The sequence below is a fragment of the Pelecanus crispus genome, chromosome 11, assembly GCF_030463565.1.
Source record: "Pelecanus crispus isolate bPelCri1 chromosome 11, bPelCri1.pri, whole genome shotgun sequence".
In the NCBI taxonomy this organism is placed as follows: domain Eukaryota; kingdom Metazoa; phylum Chordata; class Aves; order Pelecaniformes; family Pelecanidae; genus Pelecanus; species Pelecanus crispus.
In genome coordinates, this window is record NC_134653.1 from 26087835 (window position 1) to 26112307 (window position 24473).

Consider the following 24473-nt stretch of genomic DNA (forward strand, 5'->3'; position numbering starts at 1 on the left):
AGCAGGCCCCGGAGAGATGATACACCAGTCTGGCAACTCTCCATTCTGTGAAGTGGAAAGGTGCTGACAAACTGAAGGGGATTTATAAACTAGCAACTAGAATGAGAAGACACAAGATTTTCATTTTTCTGGAGATATTAAGACCTAGGTATTTTTATAGCAAGGTTGACTACAACCCCCAAATTAAACCCCACTACTCAGACAGGGAAACAAACTATCATCTGGAAGCTCTTTTCCTAGGACTTGTAGTGTTCCCCATGGCCAGGCTGGCAGATGAAAGACAGATTTCCAGGTGCTCTCCAGAGCCAAGAGGAGGAGAGGTTCCTGCTCCAGACCACCCTGCAGAGCCGCTTTTCCTGGGGCCCTGGGAGGCTGATGTCCCAGTGCAGCCCCTGTCCTGTGGTATTCACAGACACTACATTACTTTCTGAAAGCTATTTCAGGAGGAATGGGCATTTTGAATAGAAGCCACTTGGACTTCTCAGACTTAAATATTAAGAAGTTTTGTTACTTTCATTCCTTTTTTAGTATTGGTTTCTTTCTGAACACCTGTTTCAACCCAGAGGACTCTGTTTCTCATGAGCTAGTATTTAGTAAATACTACAAAGAAATTTAGTATTTAGTCAATATTAAGAAGCAATACCTGGCTTTTCCAGCTCAAACTGATATGGGCAAGGTGAAAAACAAGAATGTTTCCAAGCACAATCCTGTTGCCAGAACACGTATTGATAGACGTCTCACCCTGCCTGCCTCCCTGCCTGGCCTCTGCATCTGGATGCCAAAAAGATCAGGCATTTGATTTCAGGCTTAAGATGAACATGTATAAGGTAACAACGCTCCTTCTAGTAAGCAAACTGTTTAAAAGAAACAGAAGTAAAGAAAACACAGTTTGAAGGCATGAAAAAGGAGAAGGACACTGGGGAATAGCACTGACTAACTCATGCTAACACAGGGTCCCTCAACCATGTAGAATGACCTTCAGCTAACTAGCAGCAACTTACTTCTGTTCAATGTTTTTCCACCCCTATGTTTATCGTAGCTCATGCTCTTGAAAAGTGCTAAAGAAACAGCTCTGGGGATGAAAGGCTGCTCCTTTCATAGGTAATTGGTGCTGCAAAAACTCTTTCTGAAAGCTTCTGTGCTGCACATATCCAGGATGCCTCCAATGGGGCAGGACTGCCTGGCTCCTAATGATGTGACAGTTCAGGCTCTGTGATTTTTTTTCCAGTGCTTGGGATTAGTAAATAAGGGGATCTCTTGAAAGGATCACCAGTTGAACAGGTAGGTTTTGTTTGGACAAAATACCCCAAACCAAAAACCCCTCAAGGCTGCCCCTTCCTTTATCTTAAGGCAAGAAACTAGCAGTAGATGGGAAGGAAACTCTGTTGCGCACACGGCCTCTCTGAAATGTTTAAATGATTGAACAGGAGCAAGAGGGTCTTGTATCAGATTGTCAATCTTTTGCAGTGTCCAGTCCCCCATAAATCTTCCTATCAAAGACAAAAGGACACATCCTTCCTGCCACAGCCACATGCAGCATTGGCCACAGCGCAGCCAGGGCAAGGCTCATGAGCCCTGTGGATGGAACACAGAAACATTCTCCAGATGTGTCAGGGCTGGCAGGAGGGTTACCTAAACATAGGCAGGAACAAGCTTATCTTCAGTTGTGCATATGCACTGGTCACACATTCCCTAATCAGGGACAACTGACCGCATCCTGCACGGATGTGAATGTGCTGGTATTTGCACCAAATAGTTGACAGGCCCTAAGGATTAGTAATTACACAAATAAATATATAGCTAATTAAAAAATTGTTATCCTGTACTTTTTACTTTCAAACTTCTTGTTCCCAAGAAGTGAATCAGGCCTCTCATCAGATAATTTATAGAATACCAGTTTCCATAACAACATAATTGCTCAATGAAGCAAAAATACCTGGCAGAGTTGCCATTATCATGAAATAATTGACCACATCAGTGAGCGAAGGAGGCTGCATTAAAACCAAGATTGCTTCATGTCAATGTGGCCAATTACAATCCAATAATGCTAGATCAAAGACCATCCTTCCTAATGTGAGTCACTACGAATTGCAGCATGTACATAAGAAGCAGAGCAGGATGGTAGTGAACAAATATTTTTCCCCACAACAAAGCACAAAGTCATGTCTAATCATTTAATGGTTGCAGAAATCCATGGCCAACACCATGACAGGTAATTTTAGGACCTAATGGTTTTCTATGAAGAAATACAAGCAAGGACATCTCACTCGGTTTGTGTCTTCGTATGAGCAAAGGCACAGCCTACTTCTTTTTTAACAGGAGTGTTTGTTCCACAAAGACTTGTCAAACATTGTCATGTTGTAAGATTCAAGAGGGCGTAACTCACACCCACTGCTGAGAACACCTACTTCATTAAAAAAAAACCAGCCCTAGTCTAGATGTAGATCTACATCTACCCATGGAGCCATTACATCTTTACTCCTTCTGGGGACTGCAGAAGCAGCAAGCCCAGGGCCAGGTTTGGTTGGAAGTGCTCAGGTCTAACACCTCTCAAGCGGGCCAGCAGTGCCGGCAGGGCCCTGTCCCAGGTCTGAGCTTACCATGTCCCCAGGACATTTTTTGTTTCTTTGCAGCTTCTCCAGCTGAGAAAGCTTGAAGCAATGAGAAGCAGTGCTGCAGCCACTCTGAGTAGTATATATCTGTAACACGATGCCAAAGGCACACAATGGCAATCGCTGCAACTGGTGCAAGAGTATGTGAGGATGAGAGCCCTCCTGGGATAAGTGTTGGAGGATTGTCCCAGTAAGAGGGAGCCAGCTTGGACCCTGTCTCTGTCCGGAGTCTACCTGAAGCATGGTAAGTCAAGAAGGAGCCCTAGGTGCAAAGTAGCATGTATGGCATATGGCTGGTCAGGGCCAGGTGTGAAACAAAGTCAAATTGTCGGTGTGGTACCCCTAACAAATCAAGCTGGCCTGAAATATTGGCCATGCAACTCCACTAGCTCCAGAGTAGTTCTGCTTGTTCCCAGCACTGTCAACTTTGTTCTGGAGAGATCATTACAGCATGCTTCTAAACTTCACACCTCAAAATGACTAAAAGATGTAGTACAAAGTATTTACGTCTCTAACTCATAGATGTCTCAGCACAATACTCATATGTGCCATATAACAAGTCAAAACTATTATCCTATTCTTTTCCCTTTGCATCCATTGCTCCTTACATGCAGGCAGTAGGGTAAGCACAGTATGGTGTCAGCTCTGTCCTTAGGCAGTCCTGAGTCACCCAGGCCATGCTTTATACCCTTAACAGTCAAGGGATTTTTCCCCTGACTTCGACGTTATGAGTCACGTTGGTGGATGAGTGCTTTTTCTGCTCTGATGTAATATTGATAACCCTGGGAAACAACAAACTTGCCGGGAACTCTCTGAGGATCTTGAGCCTTGGGAAGAATCAGGATGGTCTTTTATTTTACTACATGTTGCTTAGCTAACACTCCTTTCTGTTTAACCAGAAAATTCTGTTCTCTTCTCCCTTACCAACCTCTGCAAATACATTTTCCGATCTTGTTATTTCCTCTACCCAGCACCAGGGAAAACCTGGGCACGCACATATCAGATAGCTTTGGACATTACAGAAGCAAAGAGAAAAAAAGGCCACACAAGTCCTATCTCTGGCTTTGCAATTCTGGCCTACTTCAAAAGCAAGACACATATGCCCTTTAATTATTCATTTGGGCAACTGCAAATTCTGAGCAAACTCTCTTAGGCTGCCTGCACCTCTTGCTGCCCATCTTGCAGCAGCAAGAGGCTATGGTACACTGAAACACCTCAGCACGGAGGTACACAACCAACCAGAATAACTAAAACATTTGTCAGAAATAAAGTGCAGTAAAGCAAAGAGAAAAATAAAGCAATTAATCATTCAAACAAATGAGAGAGAAAGAGAGAGTGCGCATGGCAAAAGAAACCTGATGGCTTGTGCTGCCTCCTCTGCAAGACTGTCAGCCCACTGACAGGAAGATTAAGGATGCTGATGGGAATTCGTCTCTCACCACAGTCAGCTTTAAGAGCACAGGACAATAATCTACTTTTACAGGTCTGGCGGTGACTTTCCCGCAACATGTCTTTTTCTCCCCTTACTCTGAATAGAAAAGGATGATCCCTTGCAGTGCTTGTTTTCTGAGTGCTGCCCTCACAGCTGAGGTGAAAGTATTGATTGAAGCACTTGGACATTTATTGGATTTGCAGCTTTTCTGATGTGTGAAAAATGTTTTGTCCTGCTTATCTTGTATAGTCCTACATACTCCAGTATTTGTTGGTGTAACCACCAAAGGTCCAGACCTTCTGCCACACTTCCTTTGCGAAGAGACCAACCAGTGAAATCCCTGGAAGGCAGAATACTAATTTCAAAGCATCAGTTTTAAGGATATACCCAACACTGGGCTTGAAGAGCCTGCACAGCTTAAGAGTTCACCTCTCCTTGACCCTCTGGGGAGGAAAATACACATTGCCATATCCATAGCTTAAGCTGGATTGCCTGTTTCAGTACCTTGCTCCTTTAGGAACCTGTTTAATGGACTGAATTGCACTGGCAGATTGCCCTGAATGTCTCCTCGAGTGAAGTTCTCCAACCATGCCCATGGCTCATTTACTGAATTGGGTAATCGTGGGATGGGGAAAAGCAAGAAGGGAAATTTACTTAGCAACAAAGTCAGTGCTGTCCTTTTTCCCCATACGGGATAGAACATTTTGCTACTTGCTTTTCTTTTACAGCCCTGTAAGTTTTTCACCTGAGCAAGAAAAGAATGACTGCTCCTCTTATAGGCAACCTTACACCACTCTCTTATAGGCAATCTTACACCACTCTCTTATACCAATGCTTTATTTTCACCCCCATTTCCTAATACCACAGAGAAGGCCTTTATATGTCCTGGACAAGGTGACATTTTTGTGTTATGTGATGACATCATTTGCATCAGTCACTTGCTCTCAGTTCTCTGAGTGCCTGAATCAGCCTGGCCTTTTTGCATTTTCAGAAAGGGTCATCCCTGTGCTGATTTCCATGCTGAAAGATAATTTGCACTGTACACACAGGAACATTCCACACTGTGAGAGCATCAGCTCCTGAAATGCTTGATCTAAATCTCCACAAGAACTACCCACTGTTTGCAGTTTTTAGTACCTTAGTGAAGTCTCACATCAGGCTTGAGCAGTGCAATTAAAACAAAACCCTCATGTTTGACTCGTTTCACTTAACTCACTCTTCTTTTTTCTAGGCTGAGGTTCTCCAAAGGACACAACCAAGCCTAACTAGGGGAATGAGAGCAGAAATGGGAGTCAGGTGTCCGCCTATGGACAGCAACTGTCGCAGCTCTCAGCTTTAGGATCGTAATGGATCTTGCCACGATATAACTGTAAAGAAACTGTACTGTCATATTCTTAACAGTTTTTCATGGATATTTAATTGGGATAACACATACAAGATAAAATACTAGTAAAGTAACATACAAAGGAGTTTTAAAAAAACAGTAACCTAATATATTTCTAAAAAGTCAAATCAATAATTAAATTCACAGGACAATGGATTCTGGTTTTGAAGTGGAAGTTAATAACAGATCATGCTGTGAACAAAGCTTTAATCCAAGGTTACTCTGGATAACACTGTTATGTTTTGCAGTCAATAGGCCCCAAACGAGCATTAAGCTTGTATAGATGCCTGACTGAGATGGTGGCATATCTACAATACATAGCACTGATTTATATGCGCTTTTTTTCTCCATCCAGGCAATAGCTTTTTTTCCCCTCCCTATCCTAACAGCTGCAGCTATGGGTTCTGTTTCAGGCTTTGTTTGGGAGATTCAAACCATCTCAGTATAATCTCTTTTTGGTTTATACACTGATAGAAGCATTAGAGATGAAAATTAATGCCACAATGGATTTCATTAATCACACCAGAAGGCTTGGTTTGCTGTAGTAAGCACTTCCAGCAGAAGGTGCTCACAATCAGTTTAAATGTTAAACGCCTTCCTCTGTTTAAATAACGACGATCAAATCTGTGAAAGCATGGTTCCCACATTGGGGCAGGGGGATTCTTTTAAAAGGGCCAATACTGTTCAAATCATCTTGCCTTATGGCGAGTTCCACTTTCCAGCAATGTAAGCGTCAGTTGATTGCAAGGACAAAAGGTCTAGCAAAATCGGTGCCTGGGGGAATTGCTATGAGATAAAGAAGGCGTCACCTCTGGGTCACCAGCACAGAAGAAATCATGGGCAGAGCAGCCAACAGTTACCCTCATGGGACAGGTGCTGGCAGGCAGTGTGGCATGAGGTGCCAGGTCTCTGCCTGGTCTTTGGAGAGCAGGTGCTCACATTACAAAAAGCACCACTAGCATTAGCGGACGCTGCCAGGAAAAGGGCCAAGTATCGACAAGTCCTGCTAGCTGGGCTGTTGGGGCGTATCCCCTGCAAAAGGCTAAGTCCCAGTGGCAGATGGCCAGAGGGAAGTTTGCATTCCCTCAATTCATGCTCTAACCATTACGAATAATCAGCAGTTCTCCAGGGCCCTGGGTCTGACGCAAGGCAGGAGCCAGCCCTGCTAGAAAACTACATCAGCCATCAAGTGTCCCAGCCAAAACCATCCCTGGACTGATGTGTTGGGGCAGTTGCATACAGATGAATACGGTCTAAGTGAATCTTCTGTAGGAGGAAGGAAAGCAAGCCCCATGGAAGCAGAGTCTAAAGGGAAAAGCTGTAAAATTCATAATTTCTTTCTGCAGAATCTGGGAGTCAAAAGCACAGGTTTCCTTAAAAATGCTTTTGTTCAAACATTATTAAAGCCTCGCTTGAAATTAAAGCATAATCAGAAATTGAGGAAATGCAGTCAATAGCAAACGTGACAATATACAGTTTTACCCCGCATTACTCTGCCTCAGCCTCCCTCCCATGGCAAGAAGGAAAGTGACGCCTGGATCTAAGGGGGGAGAAAGTCAACAAAACCAAAACTGCAAAACCAACTGGTCCTGCCCCCAACAGAGCCTGCTCCCAGAGAGAAAAGTGCTATGAGCAGAATTGACTACAACTCCCAGTGTTCACTGAGGCTGCTTTTAAGACAAATTTTATCCGGGAACATCCTAAACAATCTGAAATTGAAAGCAAGCCCCAGTGGTTGTTGGAAGCTGTAGTCAGCTCTCCAGGGGTGAACTACTGACTGGAAAGATCCCGAGAGCTGGTCCTGTAACCAAAAGAGCCCCGCTAGGGATCTGGGGGAGCAGGTAGCGAGCAGGAAGGAAGCGCAGTGCCCCTTCGGGGGTGCCAAGCTCCCTGCTTGGGCTTTGCAGGACACCCCAATGTTTTGGGGGGATTCTTGGCCTGGGCCTGCACCAGAAACCGTGAGACCCGATGGCGGCAGGCGGTTCCAGCAGGCACAGCAGGATCCGTGCACAGGCGAAAAGCAGACACCCCCCCACACCCCCCCCCCACACACACCCAGCGCGTCCCCCGGCCGTGCGCCCCGAGCGGCCCCGTCCCTGCGCCGACGAGCGCGGTGCGCGGGCGCTGCCGCCGGCGGGGCCCGGCGCCGGGGGGCGGGGGCCGGGGGCGGCGGCGCTCCCCGCCCAGCAGCCGCAGCCGCGGGCCGGGCGCGGGGGGCGCAGCGGAGCGGCGGCGGCGGCGCGCAGGGCCATGTCGGCGCCGTGCCTGCGCCTGCCCGCCGCCGGGTCAGCACCGGCGGAGGCGGACAGCGCCGGCGGCATGGAGCCGCCCGCCGCCGCCGCCGGGGCCGCCGCGGCCGCCGCCCTGGAGCTGGCCCTGGAGGAGGAGCTGGCGCTGCTGGCCGCCGCCGGGGAGCCGCCGGAGCCGCCGCCCGCCGCCGCCGCCCGCGACCCCGAGCTGCTCTCGCTGATCCGGCAGAAGGAGAAGGACCTGGTGCTGGCGGCGCGGCTCGGCAAGGCGCTGCTGGAGCGCAACCAGGACATGAGCCGCCAGTACGAGAGGATGCACAAGGAGCTCACCGACAAGCTGGAGGTGAGGCCCCGCCGCCCTCCTCCCTCCCTCCCCCGGCCCGCAGCGCTCCGCAAGGGCCCCCGCTTCAGGGCCGCGGCCCCCGGGAGCCCCGCCGTCTTTCCCCGCGGAAAGCGGCCCCTTCCCCGACAAATCCCGGGGGCGGCAGGCAGGCGCGGGCCCTGCCGGCCAGCCCACGGAACTCCCCGTGGCCGTGATGGGGAAGAAAGGGGCTAAGAAACCCTCTTAGGCCTGGGGGAGGCAAATCTGCTGTTCGTCCCCCTCCCCGGCCGCGAGCTGGCGGATCGGCCTGGGGCCGGGCTGCAGCACCTTGCCCCAGAGGTTCCTGTGGGTGCCGTTCTGCCCCCGGACCCAGGTACCCCCGGGCGAGGAGACGTGCGCTGTGCCTGGCTCGTCACGGAAATGCCTCGGAAGTTAAATTTATACAGCAGGTACCGAGCTACAGAGCATATGTAACCCTTATGCTTAAGCTGTTGCAGCTAAGGCATTAGGCATGGCAGGAGATAAGCCCTAATGATAACGTCTCTGTTAGCTGGTTGCTCTGAAAAATACCTACAGGTATCTGGAGAGAGCTGTTTGCCAGGCAGTCAGTGGATTGAGCTATTTATCGATTTTTAAGGATGAAATAGAGCTATTACAAGGAAAAAAGACTTGTGCGGGCAGCTTCCTTTGGAACAACTCTCTTGCGCAACTATGCAAGAGAGCCACTATTACCCCCACTCTTTTTCACAGAGATACTCTTGAAATTCTAATTTTCCCAGCAAGTAATACTGCTTAGAAGGCTGAGAAAAAGCCTCTCACCTTTCTGCAGAGAGTTTGAACAGTGCTGGATTAACAACCAAATTTCAAGTCACAAGTTCTTTCTGCACAGTCCTGCATATTCCTGTGTTCCTTCCTCACAGACTTAAATCTCTCAAGTTCAAGAGGATTTGTGAAATTACTGTATGGCCTTTGTTCTCCTGACAAAATTCCTCTCTAGTATGAAACTTAGCACTCTACTGTAGCTGATCCCTTCCTCTTTGCAGGGAAATCTCTCTGCATTTACTATTCTGGTAGAAACAATAGTGAAGGTGACATTTGCTCAAACTGTTGTTTAGTGGCACTATTTATCAGGTTAAAATTTCCCAGAGCATTAAATTTGCCAGAGCGCATGTTTTCAGGTTGATCTTTAAGCAAGAGCAGACGTGTGTGCCGTTGTGCTGACGTGGTTTTCCTGATGAGTTGGAGTAGAGCCTTTCCTACCATTAAAGGAAAAATGCACAAGTTTAGGTACTCACCGAGCTGGCGGTTAGGGAGTTCGGGAGTCTCAAATACCACTCGCTGTTTGCAAAATGTAAAGATGAAAAGGAGAGGGGAAAAACTATGACTTTACAGTACTTTAAATAACATCCCCCAAATGTTTACCTCTGCTCTTATGGGCCCATTCAGAAGGCGAATGAAGGGATGGTAAACGCAGCCAATTGTTTACATCTTCTCATCCCATTACTATCACTCTAACTTTCCAGTTGAACAACAGATTCCTGCTTTTCAGGCTATCCGTCTGATAGGAGTTAGTGTTATCTACTTAAGGGTCAGATTTTTTCTGCTGGGTTTGGCACATCTAAGATGGTGCTACTTCACAGAAAAAAGATCAAACTTGAACATTAATCTTCTACAACACAAGCCTGGTAATCCTAGCCTCTGCAGATTAAATGTTGGCCTCCTCCTGTTGCCACTGAAGTCAACAAAATTTCACAATAAGCTTTTCAATTTCGGAGAAGCAGGGATGAAGGACCCACATCTGTTACCTCCTTCCCTGTGATGAGAACTTTCTGATGATGACCAGAAGCAGAGTCTCAGATGAGATCCTTGGTGACAATTGCACCTGCTATAGTGATGTTTAAGTAGCATTTAGGAGGAGAGATTTTCTCCCAGTTAATGGTTTGAAGTTGGTTACAAGAGCTCAGTGAAGCATCTCCATTTCCCAGCAGCCAATATGCTGGCCTGCTCCTCTGGTGCTTTGCCTCAAGAGTAAATATGTTCTAGTTTTGTGGGTTCATTACTGAAGTGCAGCATTCCTGCCATTCACCTACTCTAGCAACTCTTTCACTTCACAGCCTGAATTCAAATTAATTTCTAATCATGGAATTGAAGTCCTGTAGTAAATTCTGGTATGTGATCCTAGTCAGTTTTATCCTCTGTAAGGGATTAAAACAGCTAATACCTCTGTTCCTCTGACACACAGAAGCTTGCCATGTCCAAGCATTTTACAGTGTGAACACTCTATCAGCTGGGAAACTCCCCCTTGCTCTCATCTCTTTAAATGAGGACCAGCCCAGCTCAGTTAAGTTGAAGAGAACCTGTTTTCAGAAGAAGACATCTTCTAGAAAGCAGTTCTGTGTAAAAAACAGTGAACAGCTGGTGGATGGAGAGACACTTGGAAAACAAGAAACTCCCCTACTGAGGACATCAGTTTGCCCTGTCATCACTACATGGAAAAAAAAAAAAAACCACCCTATCCAGATCTGCAGCCATGCAGGTGCTGGGGTGAGGGCAGGTGAGGGGAAACAGCTGCTGGGAGAGGAAGAGGCAGGAGGAATCAGTCAGCATGTCCAGTCTGGTTTATCCTCCCTCTTTGCAACAGCCTCTCTGTGCCCCACTGCACTGTTCTGGTTTCTCCATCACAACAGAATAAAACTGATATTCTTTGCCTCCGTCTAACTCCAACCTGTGTGATAGCTGTTTACTGAAGCTGTATGTAGTGTGGATTTTCTTTTGTAGTAATGGACTGAAGAGGTTTTTAAATGATTGACAAGGCTTATCAGTGGCTTCTAAATCACATTTGAGTATGTCTGGGGAACTTAGGCTGCAGTGCTGCTCCTCAGCGGGCTGAAGTTTCATCTTCCATTTAGAGAAGGCCCTGGATCTTTCTAAACGTTGCCTAGCAGTGAAGGAGACAGAACTATAAAAGACAGCATTTTCAGTGTGCCACTAAAAGTGAAATTGTGGCTGCTCCAGCCACACTTAGGCTACAAACAAGATTTCTTTGCAGTGGTTGTCATGGGCCTGGTGCTGGAATCTCATGCCTACTTACTGCACTAAAATTAATTATAATAATACTTAGCGCTCTCACTTGCAAGGGGTGTTCACTCTTTTAGTGTCTGAAACACAGGGAAATGCTTTTGCTTTGGGCCAGTGTTTTTAATCAGCCTTCCCTCACATTTGAGGGTTTTCCAGAAAGTCCTGAATTAGCAGAAGAATTTGGAATGGCACAAGCAGGGTGCTGCTACAGTGCACTGGAAGGAGCATAGGAAAGGATTTGAGATAAGGATGAGAAAGAGAAAACATGGCATCTTCTGTAGAGCAAGAGGTGGAAGATCAGCGATAACGCAGGCCGGAGAGCTGCTGGAGAAGTGGAGAGCTTTGAAATTCAGACCTGCTCGGGAAGGTGGTAGAGACCCTGCAAGGGAGGCTGTGTGTCATCAGCAGTAGGCACCCAGGGGAAACAGCCACGTCACAGCCTGTGTTTCTAACAAGCAATAAAAAAGCCACTTCACATAAATGCAGTGCAATTTTCTTTTCCTCCTAGCAGGTTTATTTTCCCCTCCTATCATAAGTGCCATAGGGATTGCTTGCTGGGGGATGATACCCTGGGAAAAATGGGCAAGTGCTGCCAGTGCTGGGCCCAGTGGGTTTCTGTTCTTTGCTAAGACATGTTCCTAAAAGGCTGGTGAATCCGAGAGAGTAGCAGCAGGTTATTCTGGGGGACAGAAGACAACCAACAAGGAGAAGGCTCATGCTCTACAGGTTTCCCTGCTAATCTTGGGACATGCCCATGCCCCTTGTTCTGCAAGTATGCGTATGGCTTCAGCCACCAGGGGAAATTTAAGCTCAGAGTTTCAGAGCTGGGATTCTTTCAAACAGCCACAACATAAATCTGTTTTGACCTGATTTGCAGCTGTGTTTCAGTCAAGCCCTCATTTAACTAAGCCTGTAAAACATGCAAAAGTTCCACTGGATTCATGCTGTCCTTCATTTTCCAGCCAGTCCCAAGCAGAGAAGAGTCTCCAGAACTGAGAGTGGTTTCTAAAAAACCTTCAACCCAGAACATGCATGTACATAATGTCTATAGAAACTACTTCATTGCATCCATTGCTATTCCAGAGCGGACTGCATCAAACAGTAGAGTTACTGTGCACAATCAAACTACCAGACAACTAATTAGGTCAGGAATAGAAGGAGCAAATGGATAGATTACTGAAGTGTTGTTCATAAGACCTGTATGACATGAAAGTTGCCTCATCTAGAGTCTCATCAGCAGTAAGGATACGGTTTGTGTAGTTTTGACTATAAAGGCAATTTTTAAAAGAATTATGCCACTGCGCACTGAAATATTTCTTTGGAGTTAAGCTAGACTCTGCCAAATCAATTGGCCTGCCTGACCTATATATTCTGCCTATTGACATGTAGCCTGCTTTACTCTTTTGGCAGTTGTTTCAGTAAAAATTCAATGTGCTGATCTCCAGAGGCCAAGGACAGGCCAATTGCTGCAAATGGAAAGCAAGTTTAGTGCCAGTGACCTGCCCAGACATGGGATTGCCATGTCCATGGCATTGTCACACCCTAGTACCATTCTCTTTCCTGCACAAAAGGTTTCAGCCCTAAGCATAGAGGAAGAAAAGGAGGCAGCATTCAGGTTTTTTCTTCCTTCCTAACCTCTTCTCCCCCCTGTTATCTAGCACCTAGAACAAGAGAAACACGAACTAAGGAGGCGATTCGAGAACAGAGAAGGAGAATGGGAAGGAAGGGTGTCTGAACTGGAAAGCGATGTGAAGCAGCTGCAGGATGAGCTGGAGAGGCAGCAGGTTCACCTGCGTGAAGCTGACCGCGAGAAGACGCGGGCCGTCCAGGAACTCTCCGAACAGAACCAAAGACTCCTGGACCAGCTCAGCAGGGTGAGTCACCTTGGCATGGTGAGGGCAGGCACCCAGCTGCCTCGGTCATGGGAAAGGCTCACAGCTCTGCTATAAACCACCTTTCAGGCAAATGAGCAGGAAAGCTTCCTCTTTAAGGAAAAAAAAATGGTTCTGCATCTGGTCAGATTACAGGGGTGTCCCTATAAAACATGCTGCCTTTGAACTGAATTTTACACCTTTAAGGAGTGCTGCATATCATTGGCAAAACAATTATGTTTCTGCATTGAGTGGTCATTTGCTGCATAGATGTCTGTCTCAACTGTTTTTGTATCTAAAACTGATTTAGAAAATCTGTTTCTAATTTACAAATAGGCTGATCAAATGTAGCATGCAAGAAAAAGGCTAATCTGTGACAGTGAGGTGAAAGGCTTTTTGCTGGCCTCCCTTTCTTGACATACATTGGCTATAATGTTGTAGAATTGAACATACCGTGTCATTCTAAGATGGTGTGTCCCTGCAGATAACTTTGCCGCAGTTAGATGTGTGAGAACCTACTGAAATTCCTTGGAATGGCATGTTTCAGTGAAGAGCTTAACTTGCCTCTGAATGAAAGAGGATTTATAGTGAGGCTGCTACAAATCAGCCTAATTGACTGAATACTTCCAGCATGGGTTTCTTTTCTGACAGCGAAAGACTTAACAGTTTCTGCCTCCTCCCCCAGAAGTTAAATTGTCTTCTAGAATTAAGAACCTTGGTTTTTTCTCCCCACTGGACAGTTAGTACAAACAATAATTTTAATGCTTGAGAACACAGTTAGTCTAGCAGATGAAAGCATTTTCTTCTCACCAGTTGCTCACCCCCAAAATAGCATAGAACAAAACCACACAACACAGACTCATGCTGTAGAGGCCCATTTAATCTTCTAAGAGCACATTTCAGACTAGATTCTGTCAGAGGTGAGTCTCTGGGGCTGACACAGGGATTGCCTAAGGGACGGTTGAAACCTCGATCACAACACTAGGGCCAGAAGGCTCTGAAATGGGCCAAGTTTACAGGTCTCTTCACTTGTCTTCACTTGATCTGGGCATGTAGTTTTCCTGTGCCTCTGGAGGTGAGAAGAGCTGGTCTTGGGTATAACACTGTACTGGCACTTGAGGAAATCATTCCTCATTCTGCTATAGATTTTCTTGTCAAGTACTAAAAAAGCCACTTAGTTAGTGGATTTGTTTTTTAATGGGCTTTTAGAAAAACAAAACAAAACACACACACACACACACCCCCTTCCTTAACTCAGGAACACTGCTAAGTTTATCTGTGTTTTTAAAGCAGTATCTCCCAAGTGTAGCAGATGAGCTAGTGAAGATATTTCTCCTCTTCTCTGGACAGAGCATATTTCACATACAACATGGATGACAGAGTCCACCCAGTCCCTTGCAGACCTCCTGTGTTATGTCAGGTTTCTTATCCAGGGCTAAGAACTTGGCTCCCATCAGATTTGGTGACCCTCAGTGATTTTCTGTGTATGCATGATTTCCATCACTGGCTGGGAGATACAAGGTTTGTTATGGTCCCAGCATAAGTAAACTGAAAGACCAGTCTAGAAGATAGGAGAGGAAAACCAGACAGCTTGCTTTGGGCTTTAAACTGCATGGGATTATCCTTACGTGACACTTGTGCTACAGGAGCCTCTCGCAGCCCAGATGCTCAGTGCTGCTCAGCTAAGCCTCGTGCAAAGGAACCAGCCTTGTTTAATATCTTTATCGATGATCTGGATGAGGGGATTGAGTGCACCCTCAGTAAGTTTGCAGATGACACCAAGTTGCGTGGGAGTGTCGATCTGCTCGAGGGTAGGATGGCCCTGCAGAGGGATCTGGACAGGCTGGACCAATGGGCCAAGGCCAACTGTATGAGGTTTAACAAGGCCAAGTGCCGGGTCCTGCACTTCGGTCACAACAACCCCATGCAACGCTACAGGCTTGGGGAAGAGTGGCTGGAAAGCTGCCTGGCCAAAAAGGACCTGGGGGTGTTGGTCGACAGCCAGCTGAACATGAGCCAGCAGTGTGCCCAGGTGGCCAAGAAGGCCAACAGCATCCTGGCTTGTATCAGGAATAGTGTGGCCAGCAGGAGCAGGGAGGTGATTGTCCCCCTGTACTCAGCACTGGTGAGGCCGCACCTTGAATACTGTGTCCAGTTTTGGGCCCCTCACTACAAGAAAGACATTGAGGTGCTGGAGCATGTTCAGAGAAGGGCAACGAAGCTGGTGAAGGGTCTGGAGCACAGGCCTTATGAGGAGCAGCTGAGGGAACTGGGGTTGTTTAGTCTGGAGAAGAGGAGCCTGAGGGGAGACCTTATCACTCTCTACAACTACCTGAAAGGAGGTTGTAGTGAGGTGGGTGTTGGTCTCTTCTCCCAAGTAGTTAGCAATAGGATGAGAGGAAATGGGCTTAAGCTGCGCCAGGGGAGGTTTAGGTTGGAAATTAGGAAAAATTTCTTTATGGAAAGGGTGGTCAAGCATTGGACCAGGCAGCCCAGAGAGGTGGTGGAGTCACCATCCCTGGAAGTGTTCAAGAAACGGGTAGATGTGGCACTCTGGGACATGGTTTAGTCTAGTCTACCCTTGATTGGCTTAGAGTAGACTTCGTAGTGTAGGTTAATGGTTGGACTGGATGATCTTAGAGGTCTTTTCCAACCTAAACGATTCTATGATTCACCAAGTTAGGTCTACCAGCATGCAATGTCCAAGGGTTTTGTTCCCTTAACTCCCTATTACTGCCAGAAATAGTCTTTATCCACCTGCTTCAGAGCTACCACATCCTGGGAAATAGTTGAGTCTCGGTGCTGCCCTCACTGCTCCACCCCAGCCCTGCTCCCAGTTTGGAGAAGAGGGCTGTCGTTCTACAACACAGACAAGGAAGACTGATGAGAGAGCTTGTGCTTGCCGAAGCAGAGTTCTGTGTTCATTGGGTTTGTCACCTGGCCAAAACTTACTAGTAACTCAAAAGTAGCCATGGATATAGCAAAGGTGTAAACAGTCTTCGTAGAGTCATGAGATTCTGGGCAAACTGAAACAGTTGGAAATGGTCTGTTTTCATTCACCCAGGGCTTTGGTTGAGGCTTTTTAAAATCTCAGCATTATATTAGCACTTGATTACTGGGTTCTTAGTATTCCACATTTGCTGCTCAGTAGTGCAAGTGCAGTCTTATTTGTCTGGTCTCTTATTCTGAAGAGGTTATGCATGTAATCCTTGAGGCAGTGGTAGTGCTTAAGCCCTGCACCCACATAGTTCTGGCTCCTGTTACTACTTAGGCTTTCAATAAATAAAAAGGACACATACAGCTGAATGGATGTGCTTGCCCACAGCTGTACTGCCATAGGCTGGAGTTTTGCTAGGGATCATGAACTGAGCACTGGGAGAGGAAAAACCCTACAAAGAAGCGCTGTCACGGCTTCTGTGAACTTTGAGGTGTTGACGGTATCCTCCTTGCGTTCCTGGTTCTCCGTTTTGCACCTGCATTTTGTGTCACAGTGGGTTGTTTGGGAGGAGAGGGTTATGAGAAGTCTGTGATAAGGCAATGAAAGCCTTATTCAGAGGCTCAACTCTGCCCCATCCAACACTGTATACCTTACTAGAGGCTTCACTCACAGGACAAAAAGGAAGGTTGCTTTCTGGTACAAGTCATTCTACACTAGTAGGTACTAGCTCTTTAAATTTGAATTTTTACAGTTTTTAGCAATTAACACCTAATGACCCAATTTCACAATACTTGAGCATCTCTCTCCTGGGGGAGGTATTCCCCTGGCACTATGCTGTATATGTCAAACGACAGTCTCAGACTCATGAGCTACCAGCCTACATGGTCCTGCTTGCTCCTTCCGGGGTTTCCGGGCTTCAGCTCCTTTTACCTCAAAGCAGGGCAGCATCCACCATGTCCTTCATCCTACCCCTCCTCCGTCCTGCTGCAGTGATATTATTTCACCAACTAATTAAGCTTTAGGACATTTTTTTAACCCTGCCTTTCCCAGAGATGAAAGGCCAACCCAAGCACATAACTTTTTTTCGGTCTAAACCTGACACAAATGCTAACCAACCAAGCACGCAGTCCCACACACCCACACAAGGACAGCAAAGGGACCTGGAAAGCTCTGTCTTGCAATTAAAACATGGGACTGAAAAAAATCCATCCTCAATTCTGGCAAAGACTGATAAGGAAAACTCAAGGATGGGGATTTTAAGTCTGTTCCAGTCTCTAAAAATGGGGATAACTGTCTTGCCTCAGAGTCACCAAGAGGCTAAAATAAGGTCCATAAAATGATTTGAGGTCTTCAGATGAGATGATATAGGAGAACTTTGCATATCTAATAATAGTAAGTAGGCTATAAGGAACTTTACCTCCTCTTGAAATACAGCCTTTTGTGTGGTTCTCTGCTTTTAGCAGAACGGAGGTACTGCCTGGGGTTATAGCAGTATTAAACCATGGGGAAAATAGGTGGGCTGGACTGAGAGCTCATAGTGAAAGACATGATTCAGATGCCAAAGATCAAGTTTAAGATCTCCACAGTAACCTTATTTTTTAATTTGCTAAGTGATGATTAAAATCCCTTCTGCATGTTTATTTGATTTCCCTCCCCATGCTTCAGCACAGCAAAGCGCATAGTAACTCTCAGCAGTGTGTCCACACCAAGCTAAATGCCGATTTTACCTAGGAGAACTGCAGAGCATATTATGAGCAGTGTGCCAAGGTACATACCGCTCACCATAAATGCTCAAAGATAAAGTATAGGAGTCAAAGTACAGTTTTGCTGAGAAAGTCGAGGCTTGGGAATTATTACGAGTTCTGTTTCCAGCTCCTTCAGTCTCTTCCATCTGTTTCAGTTCCCCATTTGGAAAAAAAAAAAAAATCCTATGCTTTCTGTCCTTTAAAGTTATAAAATTTGGGGGGAATGGGTATAGGGAAAGGTCTCCTCTTACATGTGCCCACAGCACCTAACACAGCAAGAGTCCTGTCCCCACCTTTGGGCTTCTAGGAGCTACTAATACAAATAATAACAAGCAGCCCTCTTCCTATAATGAGGCAACATATTACTACTTTGTCAGGAAGTGAATGAAAAAAGACTTTCACACTGTTTCCAAGAGGCTTCACCAGATGGCTTTCCCACACATTTCCTGCTACCAAGCTCTGGGCTCCTGTAGCTGTTTGCTGCATGTAGCTTGGGCGAGGATGTATCCTTCCCAGTTCAGTTGGGCTTCTTTTATGGTACATAGAGCATAAGGAAGTAATTTCACAATGTCAAGCTCAGGTAGTTTTTGCAATGAAAATCTTTTTTCAGTGGCAGGAAGAAGTGTGTCATCTTGCACCGCTGAAATAGCTCCTTGTATTTAGAGAGGAGCGCTTGGCTGCCGTGGCATCCCTCAGAGGGGCCCTCAATCACCAAGTTCTTATATTCACTCAGTATCTAGTGCCAACATACTGCTACAAAGAATGAGGTGTTTCAGTCAGTCCCTCTGGTACAGCAAGAAAATAATCAGCCAGACCACAAGTCTCCAAGGGAGGTTTTATTTGCTAGCCACAAAACCTTCCTTTCAGTAATATTTCAGTTGAAGGAGTTTTGTTTCTAACTTTGCGTTGTAACATGCAGCATAGCTTCAGAGAACTGGCAGGCACTGCCTGGCTTTGATTTGAGAGAAGCATGTTTTTATTCAAGAATGAGCTGACCATATTATATTCACCTTTCCAAATCACTTTTACTTTAAATACATCCTTTTGTGGTCAACAACATACAAGAGAGGCAGCTCTGTTGTCAATTATTGATTTGAAGAGCTTTTTCTGAATGGTTGGTTGTTGGGTCTATCAGCATAGGAACAATGTTGATTTTAAGAAAAACAGACTAATCATTAAAAAAAGTTACTGGAACGAGTGTCCTGGGCAAGATTCACTGCTTTTGCCATGCCAGAGATCTGTAGCCATTACACTATGAGCTAGCTTGTCTTTTCCTTATTTTATCTGTACAGATGCTTAATACAAGCCTCCTTATGTTTCTTGTTTATTAAGTTGCCTCCAATAGCCCAGCAGGGTATACTGGGAAACTCCATGCTTAGCACAGAGGCAAGTCAGTCAGTCTGAATTTAAGTACTGCTTCAGGGGTTTTATTTTTAAACAGAAGAGGATCCTGAGTGGACCTAGGCTCAAGAAGAATTGCTTTGACTAGCCCCACATTTCAAGGTGCCTATCAGTCACTCCACTGAATTGTTTTTCCATTAGAAGTCTCTAGTTTTTGCTGTGGCTCAAAGTGTTTACCGGACCTGTTAAGTAAGGAGTAGCTTACTGTAAGGAACTCCATTCTGAGCTACTCAATAGCACATGGTATTCTGCATAGCAAATCTTGATCTGCATCACCTCTGAGCAGTCTAAATTCAATGGAGGGGGGAGATTGCATGAGAAAAGGCAGCATCCCTTCCTGTTGAAGGGGCTGAAGTACCTGCATTTCATGGCAGCTTAGGTGGGGCTGCTCCCTCCTTGGGGTAGGCAGACAGCCCTTCCAGCATCTCTTTGTGCCTGGCATAAGGCACACTTATGTTACACATGGTGGGGCGAGAGGAAAGCAGATACCAGCACAAGACAGAGCCAAACGCTGAAGGCATCAAACATCCCATTAACCACATCAAGCACTCTCCAGCTCCCTGCCCCCTCTGGAGCATCAGCAGATCCCAGCACCATGTAACCAGATCCCTGATCACCCAGTGAATACCGATCAGTGCACATGCAGGAAAGGCTCCTCCTCATCAGCTACTTCTCCCCTAGCAGAGAGCACTTGTTAATAATTCAGCTTCATGCCACATCAAGACTGGAGTGCTGAGGCTTTCTGTGCTAAAGCTGTAAATATAGGACGTGACTGCAGCTGCGTGTTCTCGCCTGCAAAGTCCTTCAATGAAATGATTCAGTGCCCTAGAAGGTAACGAAGAAACATCTTGAGGTCACTGCTGAGTGGCAGTCACCCACCATCCATCTGGGGGAAGGGAGACAGGCAGGAAGAAAGGCTCAACCCTCTGCTGAGAGTCTGGCCAAGCTTGCAGCACCCATTAACCCCATTTTAGGCCACCCAGAGCTTCAGAAGCCAACTGGACACCAAGGCATAAACGCAGCAAACACCAAAGCAATAATTTCAGCAAAGATGGGGGGAAGGCACCCCTACAGAGTTTGCCCAAAGGTTTTGCACCCACCCATTTAATGCAAGATTTTTACCCTTTTATGCTTTGATTTAAGTACTGGTGAGCACTGAGGGAATGGGCAGAAAGCTGTACACAGAATAAAACAGGGGCACACACTGCTACTGAACCACAGGGCAAAGCGCTCCCTAGGGAAAGGGTTAAAAAAATACTATTAAGGTAAAAAAAAAAATGGTGTTGCTATTAAGGCAGTGGAACTACACAAATCCCGGCTCATGGGAAAAAGGATAGCATCCATCAGTCCCAGGGGCTGGGTGGGACCCTCAGCCTCCCCCAGGGCAGTGGAGCAGGTACCCTGCCATCCTCAGGGACCCCTTGCTTGTTGCTAGGTGATAGCACACCATGGTCCCAGCTGGTGACGTTGCTGTGGCAACCGGGTGTGATTTCTCTGCTTGTAATGCCGTGACAGTCAGCGGACACGCAGGGAGACGCACTTGTGACGTCCGAGGCAGGCAGGCGGCTGGCAGAAGCCCGTCTGCCACCCGTGTGGGCTCGGGTAGCTGCCTGGATGTGTCCCCAGCATCCACCACTTGATGTCCCCTTTGTTTCCTCCCCTGTTCATGGCAGTTTTTCCGCAAAAATCACCCTGAAGATCTCCCAGCCCAAGGCAGCCTGTTGTCCACACCACCCACGATGAGCTTTTGAGCCTGCTGGGGGAAAGGTAAACATTTTATTTTCTTGGTAAAAAGAGCTCCTTGTGAGCAGTTCAATCAACCCACACAAAGGTGATTCTGCCAGGGCTTGGCACAATGCACCTCCCCCTGTGAGTCCAGCTCAGGGAGCACAGCGCAACAGAAATTATTATCTGCCGGAGCCACTGAATCTCCACGCTGTGTATGGCTCATATTGCATCCTCAGTGGCTTGTGGTTCCTGGATGGAGCAGCAGAGACTGGCCCCATGAGATATCCCCAGAGCCAGACCTCCTGCCCCCCACACCTTGGGCAGCACATCAGCACAGAATGAGTGTCTGGAGCACTATCTAGGACAAATATACATAAGTGTTAAGCACCTGGTAGTCAGCCATACACTGCTCTTCTCTGCACTTCAGCTGAGCCCAGCTCACGCCTCTAGCAAGTGGTTCTGGAACAGATTTCGGGAGTTTCTGCAAGGCTTTTGCCTTGAGACATTAGCAGCACCATTAAGCCATGAACATCTGAAAACAGGAATCCAACATGAAACTGAAGGTGAACTTGTTCTGGGGTGAGGAGATAAAAATCTGAATGAGTCCCTTCCTGCCCTCTTGCACTGCACTAAAAATTTCAAATGGCTATTCTGTTTGGGTCCAAGTCTTTATGTTTATAGGGATTGTTTTATTATGCAGTAGCTCAGAGGTAGGAACACGTGGGCAGAAGAGATTTTTTTCAAAATATTTCTGCTTATTCACACTTGCTGTAAACACTTCCTCCAGATTCTAGAAAGTAGGACACAGAAGGTGTTTGCATCCAGCCACTGCATTACTAGCTAGAACCAGAGCTAAACATGATTGAAGGCTTTGCAAATATCTACATAAGAAAAACCCAATTAAAAGCATTTGATCTTTAAAGAGCCGTTCTGGGTTATAAAGTTTGCACACCTTATAATGAAAGTCTTTAAATTCCTTTTGGTTTGTTTTTTTTTTTTTTTAAAAAGTAGGACTGCTTTTTCTAAATGCAATTTAGTAGACAATAGCTCAAGAGGGAAGTCTCTTCTACAAAGAGGAGTTTTTTTGCCAGCTGCACTAAGTGCTCTGATTACCCATGAAATCAGAGGCCCCTTGCAAAACAGCCTAGATATTAATCAACATGTTGTATAGAATGGCATATAGCAAAACCCAGTTTATTTTGAGCACAGATACAGGATCAGCAAGACTCTCTTACCGACTTCTGGTGGGTGCCACAATGCAATACAGAGCTGGCTATGCTTGGCAGCACCACCCCTGGGGGTGGGAAATGGCACCATAGATGGGAAGAAGCAGCTGTCTAGAGGTGAGAGTACAAGAGGAAACAACTGACAGATTAGGACATAAATCACGTGACCTGCGTGACAGTGACTGGGGTAAAAGGTTGCTCGTTAGACCGAGAGAGCATTTCATTTGGAGGAGATACAAGTTGGCCTAGCAATTTCGTTATGTGTCCTCCTATGGAAGCTTAGTTCTGTAGCTGCAGAAATTTGCAACGGATTTCCTTCATGGACAGGATGCCCATCAGTGTCCGAGGAAGGGGCGACCACCAAGATCAGAAGCATTGGGAACATTTCCATTAACTGTTCTCACCATCTCCTAACTCTTCTTCCCTGGAAGGTTCTAATGTTGAAGCATGTAAAGAACATTTTTAAAAGGAAGAATTACTTGGATAATTTCAGCTGGGTTACGATTCTACCAAGATTAGCACAGTAATGCAAATGTATAACAAATGTAGAGCTATCACAGAACAGTTACAAGATCTGGGATATACAGGTACCTAAAGCATCCAGCTCACCTGAATCTGCCCTTTAAATACCATTTACTAGTTCCACTGTGCAGTTCATCTGACCTTAAAAAAAAAAAAAAATCTATTGTATTTTGTCTTCATTGATTCCCCCTTCCCTTTTGTCCCTCAGTCTTTCTCCTCTCCTGGATACATCTCAAAAATCAGTTGAAGCTTAAGTTTTCACCAGTCTCAGGCTGGTAGTTGTCTGCAGTTTTGTTCCTTAAGCTGATGTGAGACCATGTTATCCCTCAGTTCCTTTGGGGTTAGCTTGGCCTCCACTTCCAGTACACCAAGAGGGGGAAATTTAGCCTTCTGATTCCAGTGTCCTCTACATCCTTGGAAGTCCGTTCCTGAATCCAGTTCCAGACTTGGCATAGATTTGTAGTAACAGGGCGCTCTTAGAAAGCTCTTTCATTTGGCAACTATTTAGCTTAAGTTGTTCATGTTTGTTTGTTGAACAAAGCACCATTGTATTTGGTTGCCTACAAGCTCAGATCAAGGAAAACTGAAGTCTTCTGCAACTAAGTATAGACAGGAAGATTTGTTGCTCCCACCAGGGCCACAAGGCAGGTACAAACTTTAAGACTTGCTAGAGGGAAGGGTCTATACTTACAGAAGAGATCCATAGCCCCAGCAGCTTTTACAGGTGAAGTGTTTCAGGACCAAGTAAACACCCACAAGTTTTAATAGAAGGGGACCTTTCAGAGAAGTACTTAAGGAGTTCTCCTTTGTTTCTTTACTTGATTAGCAAGTGTGTTGCATAGATTTTATTGCAACACCAGAAAACTGAGGTGCTGAGAGACTAGGCAGTAATTGTCAGTGTAAGCCGACAAACAAGACCCTAGTAAAGGAAAAATCTCCTCCCCACTTTGGCAGACTGCACAAGAGTTTGAGCTTTCCTCTTGATCTTACAGAATGGGGGTGAATTGTTTTTTGGTTTGGTTTTTTTGTTTGTTTAAAGCGTGGTTTAGGAGTTTAGTGAGCTGTGTCCCATGCTGAAAGTGTACCACCCCAGGAAAAAGCTGATAGTCCAGACATTACTCCTTTATAGAGTTTAGGCTTTATTCTCCATACCCTTTACATAAAGGACAACATGTAGAAGTTGCAGAATAAGAATTAGACTGGACATGAAGAAAAACATCCTAGCTGTAAGGTTAGCTGAGTAGGAGAACAGATGGCCCAGAGATTCTACAAGGTCTCCATCAAAGGAAGCTTTTGGGAAGCGGCTAAGTAGTCACCAGTCAGGCAGGGCTGGCCAATTTTTGCCTTGGCATGAGAACAACTAGGCAAAGTCTGAAAAAGGCTTTCTGAGGTTTCTCTGTCTTTTATGCAGGCAAGATTTTCAGTAACATCAGGTCAAGTCTTCCTGCTATTTATGAATATTGAAGGAAAGAGGCAGAGAAGCCTGAAGGAATACTCACAAGAAATAAGTGATCTCTAAGGCTTTGGAACAGACTTGCATTTTCACTCTGCATGGGCATAAAGTAACTGAGGGGTGAAAGCAAATGTAAACAGGGGACTCCTTCCAAGTAGGTTCCAACCTTTGCTTGAACCTGAACTCTTGAACAGACTCAGATACTGGGGGAGCCACGCTTTTCAGCAGATTTATGTTTAGGTGAAGCCAAATGAGAAAGCCTGAAATGACTATGTTTGTTCAAAAGAGATTATTTGTAGAATTTAGCAGTGCGATATTTGTCCAAATAACATCTATTGATCGGCTTTGAAGTTGCACAGGGATTTGCTAACTCAAATTATTTCTGTAGTTTTTGCCTCTAATCCAGAGAGATTTATTCCCCTAGGCTTTACTGGATGTTGTATTTCACTCTGTGCACAAATTCTTCCTAAATGTTGTGCTGCTTACTCTTTATTTCCCTCTCCACCTTAGCA

General features: G+C 45.8%; 1 protein-coding gene across 1 annotated transcript in view; it reads left to right on the forward strand.

Moving 5' to 3' along the window:
- Window positions 1-7678: 7678 nt before the first annotated feature.
- BICDL1 (BICD family like cargo adaptor 1) overlaps window positions 7679-24473 on the forward strand; it is a 52415-nt gene continuing 35620 nt past the window's right edge. The window contains exons 1-2 of the mRNA XM_075718771.1: window positions 7679-8020; window positions 12736-12951. Of these exons, the coding sequence (XP_075574886.1) occupies window positions 7679-8020; window positions 12736-12951 (558 nt within the window). The remainder of the gene's footprint in view (window positions 8021-12735; window positions 12952-24473) is intronic.